General features: G+C 41.9%; 1 protein-coding gene across 1 annotated transcript; it reads right to left on the bottom strand.

Moving 5' to 3' along the window:
- Window positions 1–14,676: 14,676 nt before the first annotated feature.
- On the bottom strand, window positions 14,677–22,709 carry LOC139661360 (Ig-like V-type domain-containing protein FAM187A). The gene is made up of 6 exons (XM_071539815.1): window positions 22,512–22,709; window positions 21,474–21,751; window positions 18,847–18,884; window positions 16,607–16,928; window positions 15,781–16,019; window positions 14,677–14,891 (listed from the first exon to the last, which is right to left on the bottom strand). Exons 1-6 carry the CDS (start codon window positions 22,707–22,709, stop codon window positions 14,677–14,679), a joined length of 1,290 nt encoding a protein of 429 aa, XP_071395916.1.
- Between the last annotated feature and the right edge of the window lie 3,178 nt (window positions 22,710–25,887).

Raw genomic sequence — 25,887 nt, 5'->3', positions numbered from 1 at the left:
ATAAGCAGACTGAAACCACCAAGCTGCTCCCTCAGACCGAAAGCTACAGAGCGGTGCAGAGTGTGAACCTCTACATCCAACAGAATGGCTTATTGTTATAAATGTATTTCTACAACTGGATACAGAGAATTGCTTCTCTTGGGGCAGAAACAGTCTGATCTTCAGCCTGAACGTCCATCTGGTTCCACTCCATTATCCAGCTGAGATTTCCTCCTCGTTAGTCGTTTTCTGTGTGGGGGGGTTGATTATCCCCGAACCAATCACTAGTGACCGACATATCTGAACCAATCACTAGTGACCGACGTACCTGAACCAATCAAAAAAAAAATGGGAAAGCAAGAACTGCTCCTTGGTTACAGCCAGGACTGGAAACAAACTTCTGTCCCGCTGGCCACAGTAGCCGGTCGTCCCACAATCCACTTGAGCACCCAGTTGGGTGTTTAGAAGAGAACCAGACCTCCAGATGAGGACTGATTACCTGCCTTACCATACCTACCTCAAGTGTCTGGTAGAGTGGAAAAACTTCCCAAACTTCCCAGCATGTCTCTGATGGTAATGTCCCACCAGGCGTCACCACAGCAGCTCCTGCAGCAGCCTGTTAGCTCGGTTGGAACAAGTCTGGATGTAATAATTTACTCGTTTTTTGACGCTCTTAATTTTATATTTCTGTGGTGACACTGCAGGAGAACTCGCACCTGCGTTTCCCCGCTGCCAAGGGGAACGTTACAGATCATATTTCATGTTCCACGGTTCTGCTTTTAGTGATTTTCCAATATTGGAGAATTTCCTTGATACCAAGACCACATCGACTACAATTGTGGCATTTTTATTTTTTTCCTACTTTAGTTGAAAGTTTCCATGGTCATTTAGTGAGTTTCATGAAACCTGTCGAATAACCCCATTGCATAATTTAAACAATACACGTGCATCACTGAGAAAACATCTTTTTCTTAATTCTCAAAAATATGTTTTCTGTTGTGTGATTTTCATGCAGACTTCCTCTTTCTTTCTCCTCTTTCTCTCCCTTTCTTAGTTTTAGTTTTGCATATACAGAAATGATAAATCAGAGAGAAAGTTGAAAAACAAAATATGTGCAGCTTAACAGTTAATAAACAGTACTGGTTCCATGAATGATAAGATTTTTCTGGAGCGATAAAGAGGGTTTGATGGACAAAGCAGAGTGTTTCCTGTCCTTGGCTTGTCTGCAGCTCTGCCCTGAGGACATACAGCGTGTTTAGTACAGTAGCAGCATGAGTTCATCTGTGATTTATCTGCTGCTCTGTGGAAACTGCAGACTTGGATATCGATCAACTCCCTTCTCTCTCTCTGTTTATCTTTCTATCCTTGCTCCCACAGCACCAAGGTCTTCAAACACAGTCAGGGAAACTAGCAATGAGAGATTTCACTCCTCTAGACCTGGGTGCTGAGAAACGTTGATATGAACCCCTTTCTCACACAGAAAGAAGACGACGACAACTTAGGGTTAGTTAATGCTTAATAAGCATTAACTAACCCTTAATTAACAGTTAACTAATGTGTAATTTACTAATGGTGTTCATGTTAACTAAGGTATTAATTTCTACATTATTTAATAGTTTATGACTATTAAATAATGTAGAAATTAATACCTTAGTTAATACCATTAGTAAATGATTACCAGACACATTAGTTAACTGTTAACCCTTAAAGTCGAGATGAAATGAAAAATGCATTTTTAACCCTTTTAGATCACATCCCCGGTCATATTGTGCACCTATTTAACAATATATGGCAAAAAAAATACAAAAAATCCATTTCTTTGTATTCTTATATCAAAATCCAATCATGTTTTCTTCCTGTAAAATAAAATATGCCGTGTGCTTACGTAAGCATGAACCAACCAATTTCAACCAATAATATCATGACATCCACCCATCAATCATTCTTCAACCTGGTGTGTGTGGAGCCAACAGTCCTCTGTAGCTCCGTTTCTCTCTGTAGCTCCGTATCGCGCTAAACTCTAAGCCCCGCCCACTGTTTAGTGGTCCAATCAAATGCGAAGGATTAGATTTAAATCCCTCTTGTAACTGTACACCGCTCAAATATTCTGTTTCACTGGGAAATACGTCACAGTGCAGAAGCTAAAGACGCTCTAACTTCCGTTTCAGTGGGACTTTAACTTAGTGACCCTTATTGTTAAGTGTTACCAATAATACAAAAACATCACATCAATGTACAACAATCAGTACAACATGTAACACTATAACAAAATAGATAGAGATAGTTGAATCATTTTCATGATTTCCAATTGATGTTGAAATGGTTTTGATGGGACCAGATTGTTCATAACTTCTCCACCCTCCGCCCTCAAGCCATCAGCCTGTCAAGTTTCAACAGAACCAAAGGTTTTCACCAACAGTCCTGGAGAGGAACATGTTTGAACCAAGCAGCCAAAACCCTCAGCTGGATGTTGAAGTCGATCCTGAAGCTCAGCAGCAGCAGCGCCTCTAACGTCCGCTAGAGTCCGGCTCCAAAAAGACTCCAAACCTCCAACTCCATGAAGTCAATGGACCACAACCCAACTTCTGATAAAATATAAAGTCAATACATTTTTTCCACAAGAGGTTTTGGTCTCAGCAGCTAATTTCACTTCTTCTAATGTGTGATTTTCAAAATAATTGTGTCATTAACAGATATAACAGATAAAACACAGGGTTGTTTTCCTAGTGATTGACAGGTCTTTTTGGGCCAATAGCAGGCAGAGCTGCAGCTCTGCGGACGACCCAAACTCCGCCCCCTCCACCTTGGCTCCGCCCCCTCTGCCTCTCTTTGGCTGCTCCGGCCCCAAAAAAATGTCAACATGGCGGCGACCGTAAACACAACCTGCAGAAGCCTGTGAGTTTTTACAGTCTGTGGTTTGAACCTGAGGACATTTGGACCACTGCTGGAAGACTGTTGCCAAACAGTTGGGGGCCGTGACTTCTGGTAGGAGAGGCGGCCTGTTGATGGCGGCAGTGGCTGTCGACGCCCTGGAGTAAAGTAACCTGCCACTATTCATTTTCATCCATGATGGTCCCGCAGGCTGCTGCAGAAAATGGCTCCGGATGGATGCTGGAAGAAGAGTTCTTGCTCTTGGCCAACTTTATAGCATTTGTCTGTGGTAATGCAGGAAATGTTTCCCTCTGGAACGTCCCATTCTTTCATACAGTCTTTCAGCTCAGAGTAAGTCTTTATTCATATACCACCTTTCAAAAGCAACGGTTACAAAGTGCTTCACAAGACAGAGTATAAAAGAGCAACAATAATATTGTACTACAATAGAGTTGCAACAATGAAAATAAAAATACATTTAATTAAAGAACACAGATAAAGGAACAACAGAATAAAAATAATAAGGATACTCATCAGCTGCTACTGTGGCTGGATGGTCCTCAGGAAGAAAAGTCCTCAAGACATTTGGCTTCATTTGGTTCCCAACTTTCAGCGATGTAATGTGACAATCAGGTAAGGTTTCATGTTAGAGGCTGACCATTTATCTGCTGACCACAAAGTCATCTGCCTATAGCTATTTTCCAAATGTGTGAAAAGACATTTTCCTTAGCCAGGTACCTTGTAACAGCAGACGTACATTGAGCTCATCTGGTACTGTCCCATTTGTGTTTGGAACTCTTGGCAAAAAATACAAAACAAGTACTGAAGTGTCCACCGCTGTAAGAGCTAAGCTAGCATGTTCAGCTGAGTGGTGGACCAACAAATGTTTGTGCAAATTGGTAGTGTGGGAATCTTTGGCTAGCCACTACTGTTTTGCAAAGTCAAAAAATGGCATGAGTTACATTAGATCTATTCTGTGTTTCAACAATATAAGCCTAAAGAAAAGCAAATAACCAATCCGGTAGCCTAGCCTATGGTATAGCCATTTTGTTAGCCTACTAGTAAGTAGGCTAACAAATAGGCTAAGATCACAAGCAGGGCAAAGAAGAACAAGGTGTCGAAGCTTTTAAAAAACAGCGGGTTTGAAATAGCAGGTTGGCCGTCCATTAGTTAACAGCAGGGCTTCAGGTGGGTTAATAAAAGCTGCAGGTGGGTTCGGTCGCTCCAGACCGGACCCACACATCACTGCTGGACGGGCGTTGTGGTCTTGCTTTTCGACACCAGCTCCTCTGATCTCCACTCAAAATGGCGACAGTTGCATCGGTCAAAACGTGAGCAGTATCGGCCTTGTAGACTCGGCAAAGGGCATTTCTCCCTGTATAATCCCCACTGACCCCCCCTGATGTGTGATGTGATGACGACTGGAGGATGGAGGACAGGAGGATGCACAGGACACCCAACCGGCCTGGACAAGTCCTGGGACGACCTGCTGTTCATCAATTTTAGCTATAACAGTAACATGAAACATTGATGCACAGGCATTTATCTTAGACATCACCTGCAATAATATCTACATGAAATCCAGAGGTGGAAAGTACATTTACTCGAATACTGTACTTAAGTACAATTTTGAGGTACTTGTACTTAAGTATTACCTTTTTATGCTACTTTATACTTCTACTCCACTACATTTCAGAGGGAAATATTGTACTTTTTACTCCACTACCTTTATTTGATAACTTAAGTTACTAGTTACTTTGCAGATCCAGATTATTAATACAAAATATAATCAACTAATAAATTCTGATGTATTATTACAGATTACTGTAAACTACCCAGCAGTATATAGTGGAAATCAGCCCCACCTTTTCCAGCTGCAACATTAAAGTGATGCTTACACATTAATGCATCAATAATTATAATTTAATAATATAATATATACTGTATTATTCTGAAATGGGCCATTCTGCATAATGAGTACTTTTACTTTTGTTGCTTTAAGTACATTTTGAAGTAACATTTTGAATGCAGGACTTTTACTTGTAACCTGTAACAGTATTTTTATACTGTGGTATTTCTACTTTTACTCTTACTGAAGATCTGAGTACTTCTTCCACCACTGATGAAATCAATGTTGATTCTGTAAGTAGCACTGGGGGAAAACAACAGTTTGTTCTCCACAAGAACCCGAGTATCGACTTGGGATTCTTGGCTTTGATAATCACCTCTTGTCTTTATGTAGTTTCAATTTAAATGCACCACCCATAAAGATTCACTGTGACAGTAAAACTAAATTCTCCATTATCTTTCTCCCTCTCCCATTCTCTTTCTCGCTCTACCTTTCGCTCTGTCTCTCTCTCTCTATTGAAACGTTGTCTGTATGCAGTTTCCATTTAAATGCACCAGCCGTAAAGATTCACAGTCGCCCGTAAAACATCGTGGATCGATGAGACAAAACAGAGAATGGTTCTGCAACAATAAGGCGTTTCTATCGACTGACAGTGGGAGCGATTAGGGAAAACACACACAGACATCAGGCTGCTGGATGTCGATGTATCAAGCAGCAATAATTATTGTTTCCTAATGGATGTGATTTCATCCTGTGTGGTTTTAACAAAGGAATGGAGACAACATGGCAGAATAAAACGGGAAAAGCCAAAGTCAGAAACACACCGGTTCATCGTCATTCTACATGAGGCAGCAGGAATGTAAATGTTGAAAGACTCGAGGAAACGGCGTCTTTACTTCTGCGATTTGATGCATTTCCTGTTTAGACAGGATGTTTGGGGGCGGGACATAACGCAGGGAGGTTGATCATTCAAAAGTCTAAACCAATGGAATATGAGTCAGGGAGGTAAAGGCATTTTTATTTGACGAGGGGGTACAGAGGGGCGGGATTGTTCAAAAATCTGATTGGTTTTATTTGTTAGAAATGTATATTTACTACTAGTGCAGCACAAGGTAACCGGTGGATTGCCCACTTCGAGTTGGGAATGAGTCCTTACCCCAAGTGAGGGAGTTCAAGTGTCTCGGGGTCTTGTTCTTGAGTGAGGGGACCATGGAGCGGGAGTTGGGCTGGAGAATCGGAGCAGCGGGAGCGGTACTGCGTTTGCTTCACCGCACCGTTGTGACGAAAAGAGAGCTGAGCCAGAAGGCAAAGCTCTCGATCTACCGGGCAATCTTCATCCCAAAACTCACCTGTGGTCATGAACTATGGGTCATGACTGAAAGGACAAGATCGCGGATACAAGCGGCCGAAATGGGTTTCCTCAGGAGGGTGGCTGGCAGCTCCCTTAGGGATAGGGTGAGAAGCTCGGTCACGCGTGAGGGACTCAGAGTAGAGCCGCTGCTCCTTCGCATAGAAAGGAGCCAGTTGAAGTGGTTCGAGCATCTAGTAAGGATGCCTCCTGGTCGCCTGGTCGAGGTTTTCCAGGCACGTCCAGCTGGGAGGAGGCCACGGGGCAGACCGAGGACCAGGTGGAGGGATTACATCTCCACGCTGGCCTGGGAACGCCTTGGGATCCCCCAGTCAGAGCTGGTTAATGTGGCCAGGGAAAGGGAAGTTTGGGGCCCCCTGCTGGAACTGCTACCTCCGCGACCCGACCTCGGATAGGTGGCTGACGATGGATGGATGGATGGCAGCATGAGGTCAACATTAAAGATATTGTGTTTTCCAGCAAGTAAAAGTAATGGGAGTTAATTTCAAGTAACTGACTAAATTTCAGTCAGACTTTATCGGCATGATGGCAAAAAAAAAAAAGAAAATGAGGCCCAGGTCGAAAATTACTGGAATTATCCTTCAACAATTCCCATTTGATCCGGTGGAGAGTCACAACAGCAAATAGGTGGTGGTGCTGAAAAAGAGTCTCCACACACATCCAGCTCATATTCCCTGGGTGGAAAAAGGTTAAAAAAGTAGCCTCTGTTCATTTATCTTACACCAGGCAGCTAGCATGCTTTACCGCTGGCCTAGATCCACTAACTAAGTTGATTAATAGCCGTGGTGCGCGGTCCAAATTTGTCTCTCTCTCGCTTTCTCGTCCATTCCCCATCTGCCAGCTACAGTCCCCACAGCGAGCAGGAGAGTTACCTAACAGAACCAAATGAGGCGGAGTGATGCTGAGCGAGGCGACGGTCTCATCCACTGCCTCCGCAAATGAGCAGGAACACTCGTCTCTCTGCACGGGACAAATTAGAGGATGACCACTTATTCTTTTTTTTTTTTCCACTCGTTTATTTAACAGGGACAAATGCATTAAAGTGCTGTTGAACTTTGTGTCTCTTCCTCCGTGATAAAAACCCCCAAAATCAGTGATTCTGTGATCTGTTGCTCCGGTAGAGGAGACTGGAGAATTTTTTTCTCTCTCTCCATTCACTGCCATTGTCTGGAGGAACAGTCTGAAAATCACTTCTAGCACATAAAGGAACGCCGACAAAGCAGATTCTGACAATATATAAAATAACTAGTCATGCTGCTGAATTGTTTTGAAGTGAATCTCTTTCTTTATGTTTATTAAACCTTTCAGTTTGTGGAACACAGAAATCCGGTCAGAGCAAATATATGCAGATGGAAAGACAAAAATAATATGTTTACCAATAATTGTAAATAGGCAAAAAAAAAAAAGTGGACAGGACTTTGACAAAGCAGATTCTGCCAAAATACAAAAAAACAAGTCTCTCACTTTTTTCTGCCTATTTGCAGTTTGCCTATTCGCAATTTCTTCGTTCCATCAGCATACATTTCCTCCAGCCGGATTAATTACTCTTTAAGAAATGCTTACTGAGAAAATCAAATGGTTCTTTCAGTAGAAATGGTTGTATATATAAGCAACCTTCAGCACACAAAGCCTCTGCAGCCTGTTCAGCAGATACAATATCCAGAAACACTAATGGGGGCCGTCTGGGTCAGGGGGAAGTGTTTGAGTTAAGCCTTTAATAGTGAGGGTTATGGTTAGGGTCTAGGAAACTAATGCATGTCAATAGAATACATATCCTCATAAGAATAGGGATACAAACGTGTGTGTGTGTGTGTGTGTGTGCTATTCAACTATTCTGCTATTCTACCAGCCAAGGAGCCGCAGCTGCAGGAGTAGATTCATTCATTCCTTTTCTTGATATGAATTCTATACCTGAGTGACTTTTTACCATTAAAATTATAATAATAATAACTGTATAAAACGTTATAAAGCACCTTTCATACAAATGTAACTCAAAATGCTTTACCGAGTAAACACATACAATAAAAAAACAAGAAAATATAGATAATATAAGAGGCATAGAATAAGTGTTAATTAAAAGCAAGATTAAAAAGGTATGTTTTTAAAAGTGTCCACTGAGCCTCTCTGATGTACAGCAGGGCGGTCCAGAGCCTCAGGGCAAACACACTGAGAGCAGCATCTCCCCATTTTCTTTAAGGTAACCTTCGGGACATTTAGAAGGCGTCCTGCAGAGGACCTGAGGGGACATGAGGGGACCTGAGGGGACATGAGGGGACATGAGGGGACCTGAGGGGACGTGAGATGAAAGATGGGTGATGTTGGGAGGAGCCAAACCATTTAGTGCCTTAAAAACCATGAGGAGGACTTTAAAATCGATTCTAAAAGACAAAGGGAGCCAGTGTATCTCACGTAAAATAAAAAAAAATAAAAAAATGGTGTAATGTGTTCTCTCAATTTGTCCTAGTTAGGACCCTGGCAGCAGCATTTTGTATGGTCTGTATTCTTGCAATTTTTATTTTTATTTTTATTTAACCTTTATTTAACCAGGTCGGTCCCCTTGAGATACAAAGACCTCTTTTTTCAAGGGGAAGCCTGGCCACGACAGCCGCATAAAAGGAGGTGAAAGTCGCAACAACATTAAAACAGAACACACATTAAGACACAAACACGCAATAAAATAAATAAAAACAATTAAAACTTTCATAAAAAACATGTGCAACTGCGAAGGGAATCTGCTTCTTGTGTCTCTCTGATTTTTGAAAGTTCCAAGTGGAATAAGGTCTGGCAGTTTTAGGTTGATCTGAAGTAAGTTATAGGCTGTAGGTCCGGAAGGAGTCATTCCTATGTTCCCAGGGTCCTATGTTCCCCAGAGTTATATGGCACATAATGGGAACATGACAAAGGGTCCTATGTTCCCAGGGTCCTATGTTCCCCAGTTCTAGGGTTAGGGTTAGGGTTAGGTTGGTTGCTTGTAGATATTTACCCAGAGCCCTGACCACAACTGTTTCAAAGAACAGAAGGGCTTTTTGTTAGGGTTAGGGTTAGAGACCTTCAAAATAAAATAAAAAAAAATGTTTTGTTGTGTTTATACAGCTGTTTTGAAGCCTTTTTGAAGACACAATAGGAGGGTTAATGTGTGTTAACAGAATATTGAACTGGGGAACATAGGACCCTGGGAACATTGATACGCTCCCGGTGTGGAGGACATAAAAGCCTGTTTGCCAAGAGCAGTGCAGACATTGGGGACGGTTAGCTGCTTTTGGTTAGCCGGTATAAAGAGCATTACAACAGTCCAGGCGGCTAAACTTTATATAAAGGTGTGGACAAGCAGAGAGGATTTTCTTCTTTCTCTGAGTTGGTAGAAGAACACAAACTCCGGACTCAGATGAAGTGCAAATACTCGTCTGAAAATACACTCTGGTAAAAGTTGAAGTACCATTTCAAATCCTTTACTCAAGTCAAAGTATAACAGTACATGCCATTCTCTTCTTCCTTCCCTCTCTCTGTTCTCCGTCCTTCCATCCCCCTGTCCTCCCTCCTTCCCTTCTTCCTTCCTTCCTTCCCTCCCTCCATTCTCTGTCCTTCCACCCCTCTGTCCTCCCTCCGTCCCTTCTTCCTTCCCTCCCTCCATTCTCTGTCCTTCCATCCCCCTGTCCTCCCTCCTTCCCTTCTTCCTTCTTTTCCTCTGTCCTCCATCCATCCCTCCTCCTGTCCTCCCTCCTTCCCCACTTCCTTCTCTTCATCTGTCCTCCGTCCTTCCCTCCCTCTGTCCTCCATCCTTCCATCCCTCTGTGCTCCTCCTTCCCTTCTTCCTTCCCTCCCTCTGTCCTCCTCCTTCCCTTCTTCCTTCCCTCCCTCTGTCCTTCCATCCCTCTGTCCTCCCTCCTTCCCTTCTTCCTTCCCTCCCTCTGTCCCCCTCCTTCCCTTCTTCCTTCCCTCCCTCCTTCCCTTCTTCCTTCTCTTCCTCTGTCCTCCATCTTTCCCTCCCTCTGTCCTCCTTCCCTTCTTCCTCCCCTCCCTCCTTCCCTTCTTCCTTCTCTTCCTCTGTCCTCCATCTTTCCCTCCCTCTGTCCTCCTTCCCTTCTTCCTCCCCTCCCTCCTTCCCTTCTTCCTTCCATCCCTGTCCTCCCTCCTTCCCTTCTTCCTTCCCTCCCTCTGTCCCCCTCCTTCCCTTCTTCCTTCCGTCCCTCCCACCTTCCCTCCTTCCCTTCTTCCTTCTGTCCCTCTGTCGTCCCTCCTTCCCTTCTTCCTTCCATCTCTCCCACCTTCACTCTTCCATCCCATCTGTTCTTCTCTGTGTTTCTACCTTTCCTGCTTTTTTTCTGTACCTGTACTTCAAAATTGATTCAAATATTTGAGCTGCACCGGGCCGACGGACAAATATTTGAACTTCAAGCGGACTAAAATATGGATTGAATGGAATGGATGGATGGAATTAATTTGTCAAAATCAAATACACACACACACACACACACACACACACACCATTACTGTACAGAAAAAAAAGTATTCCCATTACACACTAGAGAGCAGATTGGTTCTATCCAAGCAGGTTCAGCATTGTTATAAAAGGCTTTCAGGTGTTCAACATGATCTCATGAAGATTGGTGAAATGAGCACGAAATCTGAAAGGCAGATTTACATACTGTGACACAAATTACATGAAGATTGTGTTCCTCCACCACAATAACACGAATTGGACTGGTAGATTTCATGCAAAATCCAACCCAGTGCTACACAATGTAAAGAATAATGTAAAAAGAAACACAGTGTAGAGGCTGCTAGTCTTCTCAGCAGTGGTCTTGTTTGTTTACAGTAATCGTACTAATGTCCCATACGTGGTAATGATTACACATGGCACCTTTTAATGTCTGATTTTATGTCAATAATGTCTGATTTTAAATCCGTCTGAGTTTGAAGGTAACTGCTATTAATAAAAAAAACTGCAACTTTTTAAAATTTTTAATGAATACTGCATAATTACTTGCTTAATTTTAACGGTAATCATCCCTCAGTTTTACAATAATGAGCTACCAGATCCTTACTTATCATGGAATTATTATAGATTGGTATTGTTATTTTCTATATCTATTGTACAGTACTGTGCAAAAGCCTTAGGCATGTGTAAAAAAAAAAAAAAAATCCATAAATAGAAGATGCTTTCAAAAATAATGAAATGAAAAGTTTGTAAATATCAAAAAAATGTACTATAAAGAGCAGTGTGCTGACACACTAATGCAGAAAACAAATAAACATCTAAGACAAAATTTATATAAAAAATATAAAGACAGTACTTTATATAGCGTTTTTGAGTCAAAATAATTATACAATTATCTACAACATCAGTATGATTTGAATATACACAATGGAAATTTTATATTTTGTAATTTGCTTTGCTAATATTGTATTTGCCTGAGGTTGAAAATTGAGTTGATTCAGAGAGATGGCGAGGCAGAAAGAGAGAGAGAGAAGAGGGAAAGAAGGAGAGAGAGAGAGAGAGAGAGAGAAGAAGGAGGGAGAGAGAGAGGGACGTGAAGAGGCCACAGCTGTGGAGGAACAAGTGTCTCTCTGTCCGTCCCTCTGGCTCTCAGGGTGGAGAGCGTCTTGACGAGGACACATCTGATCTCCGCTCTGTCCAACAGCAAGCAGCTCTCTCTCTCTCTCTCTCTCTCTCTGACCTCTGTCCATCTCTCTCTCTCTCTCTCTCTCCGCTCTGCCTCTTTTTAGCAAGGCGCTGTGGTTTTCGAGAGCCAGATTCAGCCAGAAGACACTCACTTCACACCTCTAGGCTTTATGAAACTTCACAACCTGATCCCGCAAAAATACATGAAATGATCACGACTGATTTGTGTCCACAGCACGTAAATCTGTGTTTGAGAGTTTGTGCTCATGTCACGTCTTTTCATGAGATCATGTGGAGAGTTTGTTGTGGTGTGGTAATTACTAAAACAAAGTATAAGGTTGTATTTGTGTGAAAATTTAACCAACTTTACATGTCTTCACACCCTGGCTGCTACTTTAATCTCCCATAATCCTCTATGTTGCAAATGAGATGCGTTGTGAGACTGTACACAATCTGTCTCTTTGTCTTTCTTTCCTCTTCTCTCTTTCCTCTCTGTCCCTATATTTTCCTATATTTCTGTGTCTCACTGGCTATACAGTATGTGTCTCTCCAGCTGTCAGGTGAGTTTTAAGTGAACTTTTGAAATGTTGCAAAAGATAAAATCAGGTTTGTTTCCATCAGATGTGTTGAAGTGAATAAACAGGCTTCCTGAATGTCAGAAAAAAAAATCCATCCACAAGAAAAGTGGAAAGACTCTTTAAATAATTGACAGCCTAGATATTGGTTTTTCATATTTTCATCCAACAACAAAGAAACACACTTGGTCATTTTCTAATTCACAGACGGATGGCCTCATATCCACGACAGGCGGGACATCTTCATTATCTATTCATCAAATAATGTCTGTATTAATGAAAAACTTTTAGTGCTTTAGAAACTTTACTTTGTAATATTGAGTAAATTCTATCAAAATGTGTCATTTCCATTCAGTCTGTCTACTTAATTCTCACAAAAATACCTGAATGGAAACCTCTATCTGTCTTTTGGTCTGTCTCTCTCTCTTCTCTGGCTCTCTCATATTCATAAAGCCATCATAGGGCAAATCGCCTTTTCAATTGTATCATAAGTTCTTACAATTTGCACTCTAAGAATTTATTACTTTCCACTGTCCCTCGCCCTTCTACAGAATTTGGGAAGATGGCTTTTAGTTATTATGCTCCATGGTCCTGGAATCCAGAAATATGCAAACCTGGATCACGTCATCCCTCTGGGTGATTTTAAAAGTCTGTTGCAGTCTTTAAAAACTGAAGTTTGTAGCTGTTTTACTTGAGATTGTATACTGTGTAATTTGTATATTTGTATGTATTCCTTGTAATTTTATATTGTGGTTTTGTGTTGTATTTTTGTAACATCTGTTTGCTGCTCTCTTGGCCAGGGCTGCCTTGCAAAAGAGACGAACATCTCAATGGGACTCACCTGGTTAAATAAAGGAGAAATAAAAACAAATAAAATAAACTTTCTTGTCTCATTATTTGAATGTATTTTTTCCACCACTCAAGCTTGACTTTGTCTCTTCCTGTGTGTCTTTCTCTGAATCTGACTTCTTCTTCTTCTCTTCTGTTTTTCTGTTAATCTAACTGGCCTCTCCTTCTGTTTTTCTTGTATCTCCTGTTTCATTCTCTCTCTCTCTCTTCCCTCCCTGCGTATTCTCTCTCATTGTCTTTCCTCTATTTGTTTCATCATATCGCTCTCTGACTCCTCTTATCAGGAGAGGCTTTCTCCACCGCTGAGAGCTCTTCACAGCTGGGTCAAGAGGATCAGGATCAGCTGGGAATATACTGGAGGTCTTTCCCTCTCACACAAACACAGACACACACATCCATGCATGAGTGTTCACAAATATGCATCCAGGAGCGCCAGACCAGACAAAAGAAACACCCAGAAACACTTAAGAGAGTTACTGTTCCATGAAATTGTTTGACAAAACCTTGAAATATTCTGGTGTCCAGATGAGCAAAAACTGGAATGGCTGTTTCATTTTGATGTGTTTCAGTTTGCTAACTTTATCTCAAAAGCCTGGAAAAGAAGGCAAGATAGATTGTTTAATTAATATTTATTTTGATTTTTCAGTAACACATAGTAAGCTTCTGTCAGTGAGTTAGGAGTTCTGCCTGACTCAATGATGGTCTGAAGATCTGAAGGTGAAAGATGCTTTAGTTTCTTTATTTTCTTTCTCTGTTGTTTGACAATGTAAACACTGTACTCTGGTCCTGGCTTGTTTGAATTTATGGTGTCTTGTAAGCCCATGCGGCATACAATGACACAATAATAAATGCATGACACAATAATAAAATTTCATTCATTCATTCATTCTCCACTGACAATGAATAGATTTGGCAGAGCTTTTATATCCAAGTTAAATTTAAACCTTAAATCTTTATGATGTAAATTCAGTATACTATGTATGTATATGAAGTCTATCATATTATACAGTACCAAACTGATGTGAGTTAGGTTGGGAGGAGGATAGGGTCTTAAAAAAAAAGCATAAAATGATCCTGTTCTGAAAACATTACTGATTTTTGTTTATATTGGTGGTTGTTTGATAATGAGGGAAATATTGGACTTTTGGACCCACAGTGCAACACTTGCATTATGCTGCACAAGCTGTTTGATTTTCTGCATTTTTTTTGGAGCTGCAACAAGATGGAGAAGGCTGAGGTGGATCTGTGGGAGCGAACTCGCTGTGTGTTTGTTGGTCCAACCAAGTATACTGGAGCTTAACTGACATGGGGGAGAGTAGGACTACATTTTCAGTTTCGGTGTCAACTATTCCTTTACTTTGCTCTTTGACCAGCATTAGGTTAGTGCGTGTTGGGTCTGGTCATTCCCCCGCTCCATTAAAGCTGGTTTGAAAGGTGCAGTTTTCAGCAGCAGCCATTGGCGGTTGCTAAGTAACATGGTGACTTTGTTAGGGAGGGAATAACTACACATTTCCCAAGCGTTAAAAGCAATTTATTCTGAAAACAACTCATGCGTGTGTGTCTAGAGTGCAGTGTCTCTGTAGACTCTGACTCCGGCTCGGCCTATCACCAGCAGGGTAAAGACCGTCGTCATGGCAGCATATGATGTTAGCACCGTCTTGACAGCTAATGGGAAGTCAGGGTGTGATGTCACCGATTGGCCCCGCCCCAGATGGACATAAACCAGCAGACGTATCTCAGCGGCCCGACGGCCCTGCAGCCAGCAGTAGTAAACTCCTAAATAATAAAAACACAGAAGAGTATTTTAGTAAACTTAAACTGAGACTAACTAACACAAGTTATCACATGGAGCTTTAAGAGACATTTAAAGGGTCTATGTGTAGTTTCTGGTCCAATTCTGGCCTCTATCGTTCGCGTTGTCATGACAACGACACTCTGCCCTCCGTAGAGCGAGACCTCACTGTTCACTTTGTTTCACTCACTACCATTCAGGAACCTGCTGATATTTACTCGTCATATTATGCTTCAGTAAAGCAGAGATATTACACATTTAACCTTAAAATAACTGTTGATTTCAAAAATTCCATATTTTTTCCAGACCTTGATTTGTTTTGAAGATTTTGTCTGGTGTTCAATATGATTTACGCAGACAGACATCTTGCCCCTGCTAACTAGGTCATATCACTGTATAGATGAAGATTGTTCTTCACAGCGACAAATATCAGAATATGTGAGATGATTGGCAGGGTTCTTACACAGTTTCCATTTTAAAATTCCATATTTTTCCCAGACCCTATGTTCTTGACTGGATTTGATTTTGGTGGGTATTTGATATAACGCATGCTGACAGCGGCTGGGTAATAAGAGCGTCCCTCTGTCTGAACATTATTCTTCACATCAACAAAAACTGTGGACTCAAAGTGGCTCTATAACAACATAAAAGCTAGAATCATGTGTGTATCGGACCTGAACCGCAACATTTTCCATACTTTTCCAGACATTTTTTTTCAAATTCCCAAACTATTCAAGACCTGGAAATGATCAAATTCATTTTTAATACTTTTCCAGACTTTCCAGACCTGCGTAAGAACCCTAGAGCAACCATAGCCTTAGACTAAGACCAGCTCATACACAGAGAGACAGATTCAGCTTCAGGAGCCGGTACCTGAGTCCTGGGTCTTGGCGGGGGTGAAGACCAGGTGGTGTCCGGTGTCGATGCGCAGCCTGGGCGGGGCGGCGCTGAGGTTGCGGCCGGCCGTGTGTTCGGAGCGGTAGATGGGCGTGGATCCCCGGTCCCAGGCCACGGCCAGGTTGGGCCGCGACCCGGGGCAGCCCAGGGTCAGGACCCGCTCGGCCGGGTGGTTCAGGTAGAAGACCGGCACCTCCGCTGGCTGGGAGGAAGAACTACAGCACAGGAATACAAAAACACTGCATGCATCACATTTATATTTTAGGCATTTAGCTGCTGCTGTAATCTGCAGTGACTGGACTCAATGTTGACTATTTAAAGCTATTATTATTGTTGCTTCAGAGTGTGATTTCTTATATTCACTCTTGTAATTTGTAACTTTTATTGTCTGTAATCTGTTACATGTTGTTTGTCTGTAACATGTCACTTGTAATGCTGCCTGTCTTGGCCAGGACACTCCTGAAAAAGATACTTTTAATCTCAACAAGGCTATTCCCTGCTTTTCCCGGTTAAATAAAGGTTAAATAAAAAATGTAAAAAAAAGAGTGAGTGCAATAGGAAAATAACTTAGTAAGCCTATATTAAGGAATACAAGGGTAAAGCAAATGAAAACATTTGCTCAAAAAAAACTGCTGAAGTTCAGATATCAAATTCTTTTCCAAAATGGATAGCCTACATTTTGGAATGGAACTTCAAATATTCCTGTTCCCATAGATTCATGTAATATAATAAATCTATCTACCTATCTGTCCATCTATCTATCTATCTATCTATCTATCTATCTATCTATCTATCTACTCACCTGTACCCTAGAAATGCCATCAGAGCGACAAGTTTGGAGGAGGGAGGAGCTCGAGGCGGGCAGGTCACTTGACACCCTCTGACCTCCATCTTAGCCCCGCCTCCGCTCCGCCCCGACAGGCCGAACGCCCTCGGCACCGCCCCCGAGCCGCACGACGCCGCGGTCTGATTGGCTCGCCTGTAGCGCACGTGCAGGAAGCGGGAGCGGACGTAGCAGAGTCCCGCGCGAACCTGCTCCCCCGGCGGCCCGCAGCGGTCGCACACCGACCAGCGCTGGTAGCCGGTGAAGAGCCGGTACAGCAGCCGAGGAGCGCCGGGTCTGTCTGCTGCTTTCCCCTCTTTACGTCTCTGGCTCACGTGTGTTTTCTCACTGTGGAGCAGAAAAGCAGAATCACTTTAAAGCAGTGATTCTCAACCGTTTTCATGTCAAGGACCCCTAATTTAGTCCACATTAGGGCCCCGGACCCCCATTTGATGAGATTTTGTCTCTCAAACCCAGAATATTTTTCATTGTTAGATATGATTTTGTCCAGAATCCCATGACTGTCTGTATTGTAGGTAGAGAGATAACAGAGAAACTATGATCAAAACAGTCATTCTTATACATTCTCTAATTGTGTTAACTTCTTGTAAATGAAATAATACTGAAGTTTTACAGTTCTTCAATTTGCTGGGGACCCCCTGGAACCCCCTCAAGGACCCCTGGTGGTCCCCGGACCCCCCGTTGAGAACCACTGCTTTAAAGGGTCTGTGTTGTCCAATGCTTGGCCTCTATCGTTCAGCGATGTCATTACAACAACATATCAAGTATAGGGCTGAACAATTAATCAAAATTTTATCGAAATCGCAATATGGCCTATACTGCAATTTTCAAATCTCAGGAGGCTCAGTATTTGTTAAAGGCGAAATGTGTGTCAAAATACCATTTTAAATTAAATATTGTCGTGCTGCAGAGATGTCCTGGCCTACACATCATATTCTACAGACTTAAGAAAACATCTTTGTTTGGTACAGATCCCCACAAAAATCACACCATAATCATTTTAATAAGTTTTTCAATGAAAATAATGATGTAAAAATGATCATTCCCTCTAATATCGCAAATCATATCGCAATTGCAATATCAGTCAAAATAATCACAATTAGATATTTTTTCAAAATCGTTCAGCCCTAGATCAAGGCTTGGCCAGTCCTCCACTGCAAAGCCCCACCTCCCTGTTAAAATTGGAGCTGTTTGGAGGATTATCTACATGCCGAATTTACCAGAACACCCTACCGGTTAGTAATAAAGCCTCAAGTTATATTTTCAGATATATGTTTTTTGCCAATATGCAAGGTAGAAACAAACTGACACATTTTTGAATGGACCTTGGCCTGATGTTCTCTCTACAAGCAGCACGGAGGCGTTAGCCGCAACAAAGGCTAACATTGAACACAATAACAAAATAATGAATGAGAAGATGTGTAAGAGATTCTCCTAGTGAGGTTAGCTAACATATTCAGTAACGGTGGAAGATTCAAGATTCAAGATTCAATAATTTTATCGCCATGTCAACATAGTTGATAGGAATTTGTCTTGGTTCACTCTCCTACAACAACAGTGCAATAGCAGCACACAATATACACACAGTAAAACAGTAAACAGCAATATACAACACACAGAATTTACATTTACAGCACAATACCCAGAAAAACAGCATGTTATCCAGCATGTAGTAAAGTGCATACCGTGGTAAAGTGCTGGTTAAGTGCATTTAGAGATAATCAGTGCAAGTTCAGATGCCTGATGGCTTGGAGGTAGGTGCTATCCCTGAAGAGAGATGTTCTGCCCATAATGCTCCTGTATCTTCTACCTGATAGGAGGAGATTAAAGAGGTAATATGCCGGATGAGAGGGATCTGTAGTGATATTTGATTATTCTGTAGTGACTGATTATTCTGGTGGAATAAAGTGATCCAAGCGAGGAAAGACTACAACCAATTATTTTAGATGCTCTGCCTATCACTTTTTCAAGCTTAGTCTTTATTATTTACGAGTCACTTATTGTTGCTATTGGTTAGCTAGAAGGCTAACTAGTCAAGATAGCTGCGTAACGTTAGCAGTCTTGGCCCGCTCCTGTGTTTGTGAATGAAGAAATCTTGCCGTGGCTGTTGACTTTGTTTCGCTCACTACCATTCAGGAACCTCTGCTGATATTTACTCATATTATGCTGCAGTGAAGCAGAAATATTACCCATTTAACCTTTAGAGGAGGAGTTTGTTGTGGTGCCATTGGTAGATCTTCAGCCATGTGCCATTGTGGCCCAAGAGTCTGCAGGTTTTCATTCCAACCAAACCTTACAGCAGCTGATTCCTCTTGATTAGTCTCTGCCTCTCTGGTTGCAGTTTTTAAACTGGCAACTTTGTGATTATCAGTTTTTGGAAACGAACATCAATTTCCTCTCCAAGGTGAGCATGACAAGAAAACTGATGTTTCCTCTGTTCCCTCCGTCTTCACAAACAAGAACATGCGGCAGGTGAGATTTTAACGATTTAACGGTCGGCACAATCGAACACAGAGCGTGTTTCCATAATGTGCAGAGAAATATGCTGCTGACGGATTGACTTTGGGTGTCATTGCGTGTTCAGTGGACGGCCGGGAATTAATGGCGCTTCTTATCAATAAACTGGCAAGCGTATTCATCATGAATGTTGAAATCTGACACTTTGTCAGATTTCCTATAAAGTCAGGGTCTGGACTATCATTCAGTCTGATCGCCCTGCTTCACATTCATGCATTTCTACATATTCACATCTTGCAGCTGCCCAGTAAAACCACAGACTCCCACTGTGGGCCACTGAGCAGCTCTACTGGAACATTTGGAGGTTAAGTGAATTGCTCAAGGGCACCTGGATGTACGTTACAGACATTTCTTGTCTTATCTCAGTTTAGGATGATATTTAGTGTTATAGAACCACGTTTCCTAACTGCATTTAAGAAAAAAAATATATCTTTAGGTAAGAATTTAGCTATTACAGAAAGAAACTTGAAAATATCCTAATTCAATTTTTTTTTTAATTTTAAAAATCCTATGTTAGAATAGTACGAAAGCCGGGAACGGCCGTGCTTGCAATTATTTTTTTTAATGCCGTTATCTCGAGATCACGAGTTAATTATCTCGTGATCTCGAGAAAACGAGATAATCAACCCGTTATCACGAGAAAACAAAATGTCGTTTCCTCTTATTAATTATAATGTTCATCAGAGATCAGGAGTGCCATGCCAGGCATAGATGGCGTCTTGACAACTGACAGCAACGTAACTGCAGCAAAGAAAACTACACATTTATGCCTTGACTTACTGTTCAATTAAGAATGCGACCCAGACACTCATTTTCGAGTTTTCCATAATTATCCTGTGATCACGAGAAAACGAGCTTTGTTATCTCGAGATAACAAAATAATTAACTCGTGATCTCGAGATAACGGCATTAAAAAAAATAATTGCAAGCACGGCTGTTCTCGGCTTCCGTAGAATAGCACTGAACCAGTCCTAAATGAAAAAATAACAGACAAAAGTGGCAGCCAGGCGACTTCTCTTGGGTCTAAATGACAATAAGAGGGAACACAGAAATTTAATGAAGCCTCAGGATGATGTCCTTAACCTCCCGGACGACGTATTGATTAGGATTTACAGGATGGATGGATGGAATAGTTGTTGAAGGAGGGAGGAGCGTTACTCACTTTCCCCGCCCAGATTTTCCCAGTCGATCAGAGCAGTGATTCTCAACCTTTTTCATATCAAGGACCCCTAATTTAGTCCACATTAGGGGCACGGATCTCCATTTGATGAGGTTTTGTCTCTCAGACCCAAATCTGAGAATATTTTTATTGTTCGATATGAGAAACTATGATCAAAACAGTCATTCTTCTACATTCTCTAATTGTGTTAACATCTTGTAAATTAAATAATGCTGAAGTTTAACGATACATCATTTTGCTGGGGACCCCCTGGAACTCCCTCAAGTTCTCCCCTGGTGGTCCCCAGACCCCACGTTGAGAACCACTGGATCAGAGGATTCAAACTCACTTCTCTTTACTGTTCCCCCTGTATTCTGGTCCCACACCGAGGGAACCTTCTGCATTCAGCACAAAGAATCATGGGATACACATCAGCCAACTGACAACACTTCTGTCCTCTAATCCAGAGGTTCTCAATTGTTTTTCAGCCAAGGACCCCTTACAAGATAGAGAATATACCGGGGACCCCCTCATTCTGATTTGTGATTTTGGGCTATATAAATAAAAATTGACTTGACTTGACATGTATGTCCCTTGGAATAATCTGGCGTAGCCTATTTTTTACACTTCTATAGTCTTAGTTATGTGAAAGAACAACACAAGAGAAATGTATTAGAAAGATATTAGATATGTATTAAAAATATTTGCACCATCTCAACACAGAATACCCTTAAAACGATCAATTAGCTGCAAGTGACACTGTACCTAAACAAAATATCAAAGGGAAATCAAGAGAAAAGTGCTAATTTGAAGTGCATTTCAGAAGACACACACACACACACACATCAAGATAAAGTGTTTCACTCTTAGTTCATACGTAATGATTGATAAAAGTCTAAATAAATGCAGGCTATAACAAACTGAACACATGCCTGCATTGCAATTGGTCTCATCCAATTGAACCGCAAATTTAGACACTCTCAATCTTTCCAGGAGTTGTGACTTGATATCAGAAGACATGTCCTCAACTCGTCATCTGATGGTGTCATTGGACAGAGGTACACTTCTTTTCACGGACCCCCTGGCAGAGTGCCCACGGACCCCCCGGGGGTCCCCGGACCCCACTTTGAGACCCACTGCTCTAATCACCTCAGAGTGAAGCGGAGCGCGCGTGCCTCCTGGATGTCCAGGTCGTAAGCGTAGAAGAAGTCTTTGTGGGCGGAGCCACAGAGGTAGACGCCGGAGTCGCCGGGCGCCGCCCTGAAGATCAGCAGGCTGAAGAGACGGATGGAGAAGCGGCTCCGCAGGTCGCCGCTGTGAGGGACCCGGCTGGCGTCCAGCAGCTTGTTGCCATGGTGATCGGTCAGCACTCTGGTCTCCTCGGGGCCGTCCAGGTGTTTCTTATAGAACCACACGACTGAATGGACCTGAAACACAGTGGGAACCGGTTAGAGGGGCGATAAGTACGATTTTTACTGCCTCATAGCGCAAAATGACCATAACATCTGTGGGGCGTTGATAGTATTATTGATCGATACCAGTAATTCAAGCATTATTTCACCAGGTGCTGAGAGTTCTGACATTTCAAACCCACTTTCTGGATCATACTGTTTCAGAAAACTCCCTGGCCATTTTTAGTTGCTCAATAATGGAGGATGATGCTGTGTAGAGATGTGCGGGTTAAATAAATTTTGTTGCTACAATCAAATAAGCCAAAAGTTATTTGTAAATTAGGTGCCTTTTTGAAGAATGTCCTTCCTCTGTTTAAGTAACAGTTGTTGTACTTCAGCCATGCTGTGTGCTATCGTTTTTGTTATTATTGTATGTTCTGTTTGTGCTCCATACCATGTGATCATGGTCTTGAGTCACATAAATAAATGAAATGAAATGAAAAGGCTTTTTCTCAACCCACGACCGCCCGATCCAACACATAAACACATCTGAACCCGCCCGACCCATTTTCATACACATACAACAACGACCTGAAACCAATCCACCAAACTGAAAAAAAAGATTCAGGCAGCAGGTGATTTTCCAAAGACTCTTGTGTATCTAAGTCTATAGGCAATGTTGCACTGTGCAGTGTGGCAGGATATAATGTATGGATGGAGGGATAAACCAGATCTGAGAAGTTTATTCCCTTAATTAATCCGTTTAAGTTAGTATCTTAACGAGCAGTATCAGTACCTGCTGTGGTTTGCAGTAGCAGGGCAGCTCCACCGTCACCCCGGCCAGGAAGGCAGCGTTGGTGAAGGACAGGAAGGCGGGACAGGCTCTTCTCGCAAACACATCCTCCTTATCCTCAGGAGCCTCGTAGCTCCACACCTCACAACACAGGAGGAGGAGGAGGAGGAGGAGGAGGAGGAGGAGGCGGGGGGGAGGCATAAAGCTTCACCTGACGATATCACAGCACTCTGTATTGACCGAACACGGTTCTAACAAGCCACAGAAAGACAAGACTTCACCCATTTTGGAGACAGACTCCCTCCAACACGGACCGGTTCAGATCTGATGTTATAGAATGAATTTTGAGCACGGCTGCTAACAACAGTGATGGAACCTAATGAGTCACAATGGTCTCTTGTCCACTGTTGTCAACACAAACATAGAAAACTTCACAAAACAAAACAGTGAGTGACCAATACACTTTTATTTTATTTTATTTATTTATTCATTTACTTAATTTTTCTTTTTCTTTTTTTATTAACATAATCTTAATCTCTCAATATCTTGAAACCCCACATATTTGATATTTTTCTCTTTGAATGTTATTGTGTACTGAATATAAAATGTGTGTAACCCTTGTTACCAGCAAACATTAATTCCTTCACATAGTTTACTGATCCTCACTCTGTGATGCACAGCAACCCAGTTCCTCTGTCCAGGCACTGACTCTCTCTCTCTCTCTCTCTCTCTCTCTCTCTCTCACACACACACACACACACACACACCTAGACTGATATTCATCTTGATGCTTTGGCAATATTGTCTGTGAACTTTCATGGCAATAAAGCACACTGAATTGAAATTGAAATGAAAACTTCTTCATATGAGCTGGGTATTGAACCTGGGTCATGGAGGTAAATATCAAAGTTCCCCTCCTGCATTTATCCTCCTTGTATTCTGCATTAGTAATCAATACAGTTGCAGAAGTCGCTCTTAATTCATGAATTTAAGCTGGATCTAGCCTCCATTAGTATTGTATACAGTGGTAGGCATGGTAAGAGTCCTCCTTCATGCATTTATCCTGCATAACTACACAGGAACATTGTCAGTTTGAATTTGACTGAGAGCGTAAAAATCAACACTGTCAGTGTGTATATGAATCCACACCCATCAGAGATAATTTAACACGTTTTAAAAAGTGTTGAACAGAAGCCCCAGAGCTACATCAGCTCCATGAGAGGACAAACTCTCCAATCAACACTTGTCAACTCAAGTAACTGTCACTGAAAAATCAACACTGGGAAATTCACTGGGTGCTGTGTGATGTGGTTTATAGAAGTCTGCTTCATACGAGCCTGGTTTCTTGAAATGTACATGAAAAATGCACACCGTCTTAAAGGTCCTATGTTCTTTTATTTTATGTCTTGAGGTAAACGATAACAACCGCTCAACCGCTTTGAAAAAAACACTTTGTTAGTCTATTATTTCTTACAAAAATGATAATGAGCGAACCTTTGTGACGCCACAAAGTTACGGAAGTCCAAACGGCTCGTTTAGAGGCTCGCTGCACTAATATGGATTGTGTGGATTTAGTTTTGATACTTTCACCATGTTTAGATAGACCATCCAACTCCTTTATCATCACAGAGGCAAGGGATATGGGACCTTTAAAATGCAAATGTTCTGTGTTCCCACCAGGAAATGATTACATGAATGAGACCCGACTAGAAACAGAGGTAACAGAAGAGTGTGGAGATACTTTTTCCTTCAAGTCCTGTAAGTGAAGTTTTAGTTTTCAGCGTTTCAGTTTTTAGCTGTGACCGGCAGCTAAGTCACTCTGTTGGTTGGTCTGTCTGTCCCAAACAATTTCAACAATCTGTAAGCTACTGCACATACTGCCAATGTGAGATGCAGCTGTAAAGACACTATGAGCCAGCCTTTCAGTTTGGCTGGGTTGGTACAGTATTACCGTAAAACTTCAATTAACAGCCCGGGCTTTTATTTGCTTCAAACACTGAACTCAACCGGCCTATATTTGAGACAGGCGTCTATATGGGACAGGCCTTTAATTCCTTTCACACAAAACTCTTGCTCAGCAAAGATGGGAAATACGATCAAATTGTTTATTTAAACCAGTATAAAAATTAGGCTATCGAATAACATATCAATTACGAATCATTCATTTGATCTCGCTCCGAGAGACAGCGCATCTAGGCCAACCTCATGCCACTGAGAGAGAGAGAGAGAAAGAGAGAGAGAGAGAGAGAGGGAGAGAGAGAGAGAGAGAAAGAGAGAGAGAGAGAGAGAGGGAGAGAGAGAGAGAGAGAGACCCGTATCAAAATACCGGTAGCCTACCTTAGAAAGGATGAAAGCCGAAAAAAGATCAACGGAGAAATGTCTTGCTGCTGCTTCTCCTGAGATTTGTTCAGCAAATTTGACAACTGACAGCTTGAAATTCAGGTCGTACTTTTTTCTCTGTGCCGCCATGGAGATCAGCAAATGAGACTGACGTTTGAATGCAACTAGCCACACCCGGCCAGTAAAAGGGACTCAGCGTTTAATTGGGACTCGGCTTTCAATTGAAGTTTTACGGTATGCTAGGTTTGCCACACCAGACACCTGAGTTCAAAGCTCACAGTTTATCACGTATTATGTGTTTGTTCTTATTTAACCATGACCAAAACATAAACCCTGACCTTAACCAAGGTTTCAGCTGCCTAACCCTAACCAAAGTTATTTTAATTGCCTTAAACTAAACCGTTAACTAACATTTTCCAGTGACAAACAGGTGAAAATGCTGTTGTCACATAATCCTTTCATTGTGGCAGAACATAATTGTCTCATCGTTTAGTAGTTTTTTTCTGCCGAGTTTGCATGTTCTCCTGCTGTTTGAAGACTCTAAAATTGATGTGATATGGTATATAACATGCCTATATAATATAGTATGGTATTAGACATGTACATGATGTAGTATGGTATGTAAAGCCCTTGGAGACACGCTTGTGATAAAGTTCTATAAAAATAAACGTGACTAAACATGTGATTTGCTTTTCAGAGTTTGTGCTCGTTTCACTGAGACTGTGTTGCTTCACACATTTCTCCTGCATTGTCCCACACTGCTGCTGCAGGCTGTTCTGCTCTGTCTGTGTTATTATACAGTAAAATTAAATCAGAATATTGTATCACAGAGCTGCAGGCCGAGCAGCTGCCTGGTGGAGCCGAGGCTCTGTGTAACCTCATGCTTTATCCTGCGTGTTTGTTGACTAACTTCACCGCCTGCAGACAGAAGCAAGCCTCTTATGATGCAACCTGGCAGCTTCTGCTATGGGCTGTCTACACACACACACACACACACACACACACACACATGCACACACGTGGGCCAAAGCTTGCAGCT

The sequence above is a fragment of the Centroberyx affinis genome, unplaced genomic scaffold (assembly GCF_046629955.1).
Source record: "Centroberyx affinis isolate AG114_WGS23_722 - 3 ecotype Tasmania unplaced genomic scaffold, CSIRO-AGI_Caff_v1 ptg003524l_1, whole genome shotgun sequence".
Taxonomy (NCBI): Eukaryota; Metazoa; Chordata; class Actinopteri; order Beryciformes; family Berycidae; genus Centroberyx; species Centroberyx affinis.
Note: the sequence above shows the minus strand (reverse complement) of the source record. Positions and strands in the feature narration are given on the sequence as shown.

Bases quoted from the DNA above. Each gene is read 5' to 3' on its own strand.
- LOC139661360 (XM_071539815.1), bottom strand. From the start codon at position 22,709: ATGCCTCCCCCCCGCCTCCTCCTCCTCCTCCTCCTCCTCCTCCTCCTC. The intron at 16,929-18,846 runs GTTAAATGGGTA...GGAAAGCAGCAG, and splicing joins AACAAACTCCTCCTCTAAAG to ACAGACCCGGCGCTCCTCGG. The intron at 14,892-15,780 runs GTACCGGCTCCT...TTTATTATTTAG, and splicing joins CGCCAAGACCCAGGACTCAG to GAGTTTACTACTGCTGGCTG.